This window comes from Physella acuta, unplaced genomic scaffold (assembly GCF_028476545.2).
Source record: "Physella acuta isolate Inbredline_101_S28 unplaced genomic scaffold, ASM2847654v3 ptg000594l, whole genome shotgun sequence".
In the NCBI taxonomy this organism is placed as follows: Eukaryota; Metazoa; Mollusca; class Gastropoda; family Physidae; genus Physella; species Physella acuta.
This window is the reverse complement of record NW_026732113.1, coordinates 357,151-367,430: the sequence shown is the minus strand read 5'-3', so window position 1 is coordinate 367,430 and position 10,280 is coordinate 357,151. Positions and strand designations below refer to the sequence as shown.

General features: G+C 37.5%; 1 protein-coding gene across 1 annotated transcript; it reads left to right on the top strand.

The window, feature by feature from the left end:
- The first annotated feature begins 1,207 nt into the window (after positions 1-1,207).
- LOC131947465 (uncharacterized) lies at positions 1,208-6,556 on the top strand. The gene is made up of 6 exons (XM_059308683.1): positions 1,208-1,216; positions 1,507-1,630; positions 2,535-2,639; positions 3,019-3,512; positions 3,844-3,898; positions 5,742-6,556. Exons 1-6 carry the CDS (start codon positions 1,208-1,210, stop codon positions 6,143-6,145), a joined length of 1,191 nt encoding a protein of 396 aa, XP_059164666.1. The 3' UTR covers positions 6,146-6,556.
- Positions 6,557-10,280: the final 3,724 nt, after the last annotated feature.

Here is a 10,280-nt window from a genome sequence, read left to right as displayed (position 1 = left end):
GTTTTGTCACTAAACTATTGTGAGTGGTAGAGTTGTTGTACTTTGTTGATTTTCATTTGTCTTGGTGCATATATATCTAATCTAGAATTGTTGTGTTTTATTACTATGGGTGAATTGAGTTTTACTTGGGTGAAGTGTAAGTTGAAGTGACGTTTTATATTATTGATTACGTTTGCCAGTGGTTTGTTTCCATGATGGCGTCTGGTCAGCGAGTCACTATGTCCTGTTATGCCTAGTTTGTCTCATAAGTGGTTATTCGCCTGCTAGTATGCTATTATGGTCTGTATACTTTTTCACCAATAGTGTCTGTAAATTGCGGAAAAAAGGGACAGTTGCCTCTGTTGATAGGTCCGTGTAGGCCTACTTCAAAGCTTTAAGGTACTACTTATTTAAAAAGGATGCAGTTTAGTAAAGCATTTAGCCAAAATAAAGTAAATGCAATTATCTTAACAATTAATCTGGTCTTTATATTGTATATAGGGAACTAATCTAGAAATATGTAATATGTTTATATTCTAGTTTCAATTTCTTTTTCACTTTAGCTTTAACTTAAGTTATCAAGATCTTAATTAAAATCGAATAAAATAATATATTGTCACACACACACACGCACAAACTTTATATACTATATAGGGAACTAATCTAGAATTATGTAATATGTTTATATCCTAGTTTTAATTTCTTTTTGACTTAAGTTTTAATTTGAGTTATTAAGATTTTTATTAAAATCGAATAAAATAATATATTGTCAAACACACATACACACACACACACACACACACGCACGCGCGCACGCACGCACACACGCACGCAGACATGCACGCACGCACACACGCACACACACACACGCACACACAGGCAAAAGGCTGATATATAGGCTCATATATATATATATATATATATATATATATATATATATATATATATATATATATATATATATATATATATATATATATATATATAAGCAATAAACACAATCATGTAGGCATTTCTGTTGATATAAACAAGCAAAAAATAAAAATCGAGTTGATTACAGCTTGTCTTTAACAGATGTCTCAACATTTAAAGAAGTATTTAACAACTCAGTTTGAGCTATTGGACGAGTCAAGTTTTCTTCTACAGAGTAACATCAGGGATTTCGTACAGCAGGTAGATACTCAAAATATAAAATATCTTTGTTAGATAAAGTTGAGTGTCTTTTCAAATGGATAGTGTTTTTAAAAATGATTTATTTATAAAAAAAAACAATGAATTTTCTTTGTATTATAGTATAAAAACACAACTTATTGAAATATACTATTGGTTTATTATTTTTTTTTGTAACACTCACTGTTAATTAGATTCATCTAAACAATCTAGGTATAAAGACAACCTGTAGAAGCTACATGTTAAACATATTTAGCCTTTAACATAAGACTAAACATTGATAGACTGTGATTGGTAATAAATGATATAATCTTAAAGCACATAACCACTTCTAATACTTTCTTGTTACTTGTGCAGATAAAAACCAGAGCCAATGAATGTGTAGACAACTCTACAGACTCCATTAAAGCTGTGAAAGATGCAATCGCTATGGTAACAACAGCACATAGTACAATACTAGAACACACAGATATGTTCACTGGTATGGATAGATCTTTATTTAAAAACATTACCTATTATTAGTTTGTTGAGAATATATTCACTTTTGATCTTGTAAAATTATTTTATTTTTTGTCATCATCATCATCACTCATTTGTGGCCCCTGGGGAGCAAAGGGCTGCAACCACACATCTCCAGCGGACTCGGCTTTGGGCTGCTCCTCTAATCTGTGCCCATGAGAGCCCAGCTGTTTTCGCCTCCTCCTCAACCATTCTCTTCCATGTTTTCCTTGGCCGGCCCACCCTCCTTTTCCCCTGGGGATTCCAGTCCAATGCATGTTTTGCGATGTTTTCTTTTTCTTTTCTTAACGTGTGTCCGATCCATCCCCATTTACGAGCCTTTCTCTATCGGCTGTTGTTTTAAAATTTGCCACAGGTCTTTGTTTGATATTTTATCTGGCCATCTTATTTTGAGTATATGTCGTAAGCATTTGTTTACGAACGCCTGTAGCCTATCAGTAATTGTCTTCGTAACCCTCCAGGTCTCCGAACCATAAAGTAGCACTGCCTTAACATTTGTGTTGAAAATCCCAATTTTGCTCCAGAGTGACAGGGCCGTGGACCTCCACATCGGGCGCAGTGAGTTGAAGGCACATCTAGCCTTGTTGATACGGCATTTTATGTCCTCGTCTGCTACCCCGTCCTTATTGATCACGCTGCCCAGATATGTGAATGTATTATTTTTTGTCAGTGGTTATTAAAATAAAAATTCTTGAAATTTGTTTTACTTTAATAAGTGTGCAATGATGAATGAATTGACATCTGTAAAAGACCTTTCACTGTACATACATCTGATAAAAACTATTGTCAGTGCATAATGTAGGTTTGAGTGACCTGAAGTGCTATCTGTAAGCTTTGTGTATATCTTATGTATATCTTGTGTACAGAATCCACCCTGTTGTACCCTCCCACAGTGATGGCGGGGGAAAAGACATCAATAGAAAGTTTGAAATCAGCAGACACTGGATTTAAATTTAAAGCCTCTATATCTGGTTACTAAGTGATGCTGATTACAATTTAATTACATTATTATCACCCCAAGGAAGCAATTTATAAGATTATTATAAATTTAGTGAATGATTAAAAAAAGTGCAGTTAAAACAATTTATTTATTAATTTGTAAAAAGAAGAGATTACTCAATAATTAGATGAAAAGGAATGTGCTATTTTGTTGTTTGTTAGATGCTATTAAAACTGGTAACTTTAATGAATTCAACAAAACAGTTGAAGTTTGGATTTGCTTAGTTAAATATTTAATTAACAATATTCTTTCTTGTCTCCCAATCATTGGAAATAACAATATTCTCTTTGAGAGTATAATTTTAATTATTTTGCTAAGTCTTATAAAACCTATTTCATTTTGTAATCAAGTTGAATGTAGTCCAGAAACTTCTAGAAGACTAAAGGATATTGAAACAGCTTTATCATCCCTTCAAGACACAAAACAAAAGACTGAAGATGACATATCAGAAATAAAAAAATGGAGGGACAACTTTGTTACAGAACAAAAAGACATTAGGATAAAAATTGAAAAGTTGTGCAAGAAACATAAACAGCACTTTAAAAGCATTAGGACACAAATACACGAACAAGAAAAAAAATTAAAAAATCTGTCTGAAGAAATGGAAAGTTTAAGAGAAAAAGAATCAATTTTTGTCAAAATAATAGAACGAATGTCAATAGATATGAAAGATTACAAAAGGAACTTAGATAAAATAAATAAAGAGATGCCAGGTCGAACAGATAAAACAAGACATTTATCACAAGAAATTAAGAGCCATTCAGATTTGATAGCTACAATACAAGAAGATGGAAAGAAAAATAGAAGGTATACAACAAAAACATGTGAAAAACTACTGTCTAAGGTAATATTTTATTGAAGCTGTATTAAGCGGATTTAGTTTATTTAATTAAAAATGTATTACAGTTTAGACACAGCTAAGTCATAGACATTTTTAATATGTACCTCTTATGCATTAATACAACTTATATTAATACAACATATATAATGGATTATAACTATGCTGCATGTATTTCATGTGTTTATCCTTATATCTATACTCTGTTATGATGTGTCTGTGTTAGTAATTGTAGTAAAGCATGACTTAAAGCTAAATTGGCTAAAATGACTTTTCTGATTAAAAATGCTATATTCTATATTATGGCATAAATAAGGTACTGCTGTTCTATTCTTAGACTGAAACTCAAGAAAAAGATGTTCTTAAGTTGTCGCAGAATTCTCCAGCAATTGGTAAGTAAAATAATGACAAACAACTATAGTCCTTATTACAAATAAACATCTTTTGAGCTTAAACCCTAGTGTTTAGTCCAAACTAAAGTAAATTAAAGTTCACTTTCGAGTAGCGCTCACCTGTTTCTGTGAACTCGGCAAACCATGGTGTGGTCAGCACTATGCCCAGCCGCAGAGGCGTAGCGACCCTTCCCGGCGCCCGGGGACAAACTTTCGATTTGCACCCCCCTCGAACTTTTCATTTGCACCCCCCCTCAAACTTTCGATTTGCACCCCCCGTCGAACTTTTCATTTGCGCCCCCCCCCTCAAACTTTCAATTTAGCGCCCCCCCCCCTAAGGTCGGCGCTCGGGGACATATGTCCCCCCCCCCCCCTCGCTACGCCTCTGCCCAATCGCCTTTGACGTTCCATAACATGAGTTAGGTACCCTCAGAGTTTCTTCCAGGCATCTCTTCGCCCCCCCCCCCCGAACGAAATGAAATTTGTATAATTTATATAGAAAATATATACTTTTAACAGTGTCCGCCCCCTCGCCGAAAATTTCAAGTGCCCCCCCCCCCCCCCCCCGGAGAAAAAAGTCTGGAAGAAACACTGGGTACCCTATCAAGGACATTCTTACTCGAACCGGGACTCGAACTCGAGTCTTTCAGGTTAGCAATCTAGCGCCTCACCGCTAGGGCACACCGTCCCATCCTATCAGCCCTAAGGTGTCGTTATTCCTTGTTGTTATTAGAATGACTTCAGCTCGTCCAATGTCAGAGATGTTACTGTAATGGTTGTTCAGGTGGGAGCCATGTTTGGTTACTTGAGAAAGGGAAACAACCCACTTAAAACCACTGTCAAACCAATGTATGTTAAAATACTTTTTTTTTCTGTTTTACCCTCGTCTATATAATGCTCTTACGACAGTAGGCGTCTAAATAAAACGAAAATTGTTGTTATATAACGACCGTTCCATTGTGTGCGCAGTTTGGACCCTTGTCTGATTTATGTGCATTCAACATAAAGTAAAAGTAAATTAAAGTTCCATTTTCAAACCTGAAGGTCTATGCGGCAAGTGAAGTAGAGTTCACTTGTTTCTGTGACCTCGGCATATGAAGAGATAGTGTGGATAGCACTATGTCCAGCCGTCTTTACTTTTCCAGGGACGGTCTACTGACTTTAACCCGGATTCGAACTCGAGACTTACGGGTTAACAGTCCAGCTCTCTACCGCTAGACCACTCCGTCCCTATTCAACATTAGGGTCACCCATAAATCACGTCACGTTTTTTGACGATTTTACCCACCCCGCCCTCTGTCACACATCGTCACAAAAAGCCAGACCCCCCTAAAATGACGTCACACCTCAGCCTACCTCCCCCCCTAAAATAGCAGTTGCATTTTTTTTAAACATCGAAATTTTTCCAAAATCTTGTCTGAACTTTGTCATCATGGATTATTTTAATCAAATCCTATTACAGTTTATTTAAACAGTTTTATAAAACGCGAAATATCGGTTAAACCTTGTTTTCTAACATTGCTTTTTTATAATGCAAAAATGTGACGTCACACCATCTGAAACCACACCCCTCCCCCTCATCACACACCGTCACAAAATTACGGACCACTTCCACCTTCGAGTGTGACGTCATTTACGGACGACCCCATAGGCGTACATACATCTTTCTGTTCACGGATCAATGCACTTTAAAAATGTATTCTCTTACATCTGTATTGTATTACTGTCCGAACAATTGTGTTGGTTTTACTACAAACATTGTGTCTTAATTAAAATAAAATACGTTTTTATTAGTAGTTTGTTAAGAATAAACAGAGGTAACTTTGTATCTTAATTCGTGCAGCCAATCAACAAGTGAAACATTCTACACTGGGGTTTGTTGCTTCACAAGGTCGCTGGAATGGGGAATGGTATATGGGACACCCAGTTATTACATTCAAAACTGTGAAACGGAACGTAGGAAACCATTTTGATCCAAAGACTGGAGAGTTTACCGCCCCTGTTGATGGCCTGTATAAAGCAAGTCCTACAATAAAACAAACAGCAGATGATGAAGTTAAAGTGTGTGTTGGGCACAGATCTGGTGGCGTGACGTCATGGCTCGATTGTGTTGTGACAGAAGATAAATCTGTGGACGCTTCTAGAACATTGGAAGTTCAGATGAAAACGGGAGATGTTTTATATTCAGTCACTGGCCATAATGACTGTGAATGTACACATTTTTCTTGTGCTCTTCTTGACGTCTAGTTTTCATACAACATAACATGTGCAGAGGCGTAGCGAGGGCGGGGCGGGAGGTGCGGACCACACCGGGTGACACCTGACCATGTGACGCCACTTAACATATGTACAAACAATTATTACACAGTTTCTTGTAGATAGTAGTCAAAAAGTGTTACAAATTTAATCCTTGAAGAAAATTCAGAGGTTTAAATATACAAATATTTACAATACATTGTCAGAAAGAATGAAAACGAAAGGAAGCTAGTGACCTATTTTCTCTGCTCGCAACACCAAAGATGTTACGTATAGTAACATCAATGTTACATTAACAAAAAAAAAACAAAAACAAAACAACAAACCAACAAACAAACTTCAACATAAATAGTCAGTAATATAAATAATGTGTTTGTTTTTATTCATTATTTTACTCTTTTACCTATGCAATAAATCAGGTTATTTTTTAATAATAATTACTTTTTTCTTGGTTGTATTTTAAAATATTTAATGAAATAAAATAATCTCATTAACCTAGTAAAAAACCCTAGTCAGGAAAGTAGAACCTTGCATTGAAAATATAATTCACAGAGACCAACAATGCAGCATCCCAGAAAGAAACATAAAAAAATCACACCTATCTTTTGAGATATATAGTACGATATTTTACGTAGAAAAACACATGCTTGTAAATCCTTAGTATAGATCATTAAAAATAATTAGATAGAGTAGATCATACATGTCTAACATAAACAACCTAGTGCATTACTTTAAAACATGGATCAAAATTATCTAAACAGATGCACATAGCCACCTTTTAGTAAATAACATAGTCACAAAACCATACTCATTCGAAAATCAGCTAGACAAGCAGGGGCGTAGCGAGGGGGGGGGGGCGGGGGGTGCGGACCGCACCGGGTGACACCATTTAGGGGGGTGACACCAAGGCAAAAAATAGCAAAATATATAGAGAAAAACTTGAGGGGGGGGGGAACGCAAATCGAAAGCTTGAGGGGGGGGGGTGCAAATCGAAAGTTTGAGGGGGGGGGGGGGGTGCAAATCGAAAATTTGAAAGTTTGTCCCCGGGAAGGGTCGCTACGCCTCTGGGGGGGTGACACCATTAAGTGCCGCACCGGGTGACACCCGACCTCGCTACGCCACTGTAGACAAGTCTGTCGACTATCCCGGCGACTATATATCCTTAGCATAGAACCTATACTAAATTATTAGATAGGACAGCTGCATTAAAGGATTATCACTGCCAAACACGACGGCCAAAAATATCATCGCATATTCCGACGATACGAATTTCATACTACTTATTAAATGTTCACAGAATTAGAAAGAAGTACCGAAGAAAACATTAATGCAGGAAAATTGAAAATAATGCGGCTAGGTAGATCGACAGACAATAAAACAATCGATCACAATAATCGTTTGATTAAAACTGTACTGTATAACAAACATATGCAGACAGTCCGAAATTAACACATTGTCCACATACAAAAATGCCATACTATTATTTTTGCAACGGTGAATATATATATATATATATATATATATATATATATATATATATATATATATATATATATATATATATATATATATATATATATATATATATATATATATATATATATATATATATATATATATATATATATATATATATATATATATATATATATATATACAGGGGCGTAGCGAGGGGATGGGGCGGGGGGTGCGGACCGCACTGGGTGACACCATTTAGGGGGGGTTACACCAGGGCAAAAAATAGCAAAAATATATAGAAAAAAACTTGAGGGGGGGGGGGGGGGTGGAAATCGAAAGTTTGGGGGGGGGGGGAGGTGCAAATCGGAAACTTATGGGGGGGGGGGGGGGGGGGGTAAATCGAAAACTTGAAAGTTTGTCCCCGGGAAGGGTCGCTACGCCTCTAGGGGGTGACACCATTAAGTGCCGCACCGGGTGACACCCGACCTCGCTACGCCACTGTATATATATATATATATATATATATATATATATATATATATATATATATATATATATATATATATATATATATATATATATATATATATAATCAGAAGCGCCAGACATCCAACTTAAATGCAGAGCTCTCTCCTCTCTCTCTTATACGGTCGATGCCGGCTCCAGCTTTTACTCATTATCCAGGCAGGCTTGAATGGCGTTAAGAATCGAACTTTTCTCTCCCCCAGGTTACCAGCGGCTAGACACGTGGACTGTCATCGAACTTTTGTGCCAGTTTAAAATGTCATCGAAAATTTATTTTGATATACCTTCTCAGAGGCGTAGCGGGGGGGGGGGGGGGGGTGGGCGCCGACCGTAGGGGGCGCCAAAATGGGTTGGAAAAACAAATTGAAAGTTTGAGGGGGGTGCAAATCGAAAGTTTAAGGGGGGGGGGGAGGGTGCAAATCGAAAGTTTAAGGGGGGGGGGAGGGTGCAAATCGAAAATTTGTCCTCGGGCGCCGGGAAGGGTCGCTACACCTCTGTACCTGCTCACGGGTCACAGGGCTATTGATATGGAAATATTCTCGTCGCTTTTAGCTCTTAACTTTACTGCACGGATTTAACCCACACAAAGTATCGAATGCAAGGATTTAACCCACACAAACTATCGAATGCACGGATTTTACCCACACAAAGTATCGAGTGCATGGATTTAACCCAAACAAAGTATCGAGTGCACGGATTAGCGATTGTAGTTATTCTAAAAACTAAATTCTCCATGTAAACTACCCGTGAAGGTAGATCGCTCGACTGCGAGCTTGAAGGTAGTGAGTTCGAAGCTTGGTCAGTAACTGAAATTGCATGACTTCATTGAGCACCCATTTGCAGAGGCGTAGCGACCCTTCCCGGCGCCCGGGGACAAATTTTCAATTTGCACCCCCCTCAAACTTTCGATTTGCACCCCCCCCTCAACTTTTCGATTGCATCCCCCCCCCTCAAACTTTCGATTTGCACCCCCCTCAGCTTTTCGATTTGCACCCCACCCCTTAAAGTGCAAAAATGCAGCTAAAATAACATTTTAATTTGTTTTACAACCCATTTTGGCGCCCCCTAAGGTCGGTTCCCGGGGACATATGTACCCCTTGCCCCCCCATCGCTACGCCTCTGCCCATTTGCCATAGTACTGACCACAAAATCACCTCATATGAGGATGTCAAGATATGGACTCTACCTTTTGGATTGAAAGGAGTGAAAGGGGATTTGATGTAAATTTCGATAAGGAGGTGCCTTTTATATGTTTTATATATTTAATCAGAATTAACTATACAGTTAGAAATAGAAAGAAAGAAAAAAACTTGTGCCATGACTTCATAGTGATTTTAAACGCATCAGTCTATTATTGAAAATAAATATTTATTTTGTTGTGACATGAAAGATGTCTAAAAACAAAGATTTATATTTTTCATTTAAAATGACATAAACATAAAAATTGCTGGAACAGCCAATACAGACCAGAGTGGAGAGAGAGACGCTGACAAAGTCTTGTTGTTCGTAATTATCATCTAGCTCATCAGCTAACAGGGTCGTGGTCAGAAAAAATGTGAAGTTGACCACCAAGTAGATGAAAGTGACCGTCAAGAGCGTGCGTGTGGCCCTGTGAGACCCTGAGCTAGGGCTGGTCAAAATATCCTTTCTTTTCATCGTCGCTATTTTAATTTTGACGATGACCAGTAGAGATCCGAGCAGAACGATGATCAAAGGAACTATACTGGTCATGTAATTAAATATGTAGCCTTTAAATAAGGAAATAATTTCCCAATGTGTGTTACAGAATTCTGTAACCTCCATCGTCCCAGTCCCTGATAAAGTGTAGTGGAAAGAATAGCACGCCGTGTAGAAGACATTCCAAGGTAACCAGAATATGTACGTGATGACAACTATAGTCTTAGCTCTTTTACTGGTCATTATTTGTTTAAACTGGAGCGGAAAATACACGGCGAAAACTCGCTCGACTGAAATTATAGGAGGTAGAGTCACTGAGACGTACGATCCCCACATGAGAAAGAAAAGCATTATTCGGTCTAAATTATAAGCGACAAAAGCAACATTGTGTGAATAGTGCCAGCCGACGTACTTGTAGGTCAAATCTTCAGAAACAGTAAACGTGATCAAGTTTGTGACGTATAAA

What these genes read in the sequence shown, in the direction of transcription:
- LOC131947465 (XM_059308683.1), top strand. An exon ending in ATTTAAAGCCTCTATATCTG is followed by an intron (nt 2,640 to 3,018) that starts GTTACTAAGTGA and finishes TTTGTAATCAAG; the next exon opens with TTGAATGTAGTCCAGAAACT. An exon ending in GTGAAAAACTACTGTCTAAG is followed by an intron (nt 3,513 to 3,843) that starts GTAATATTTTAT and finishes TTCTATTCTTAG; the next exon opens with ACTGAAACTCAAGAAAAAGA.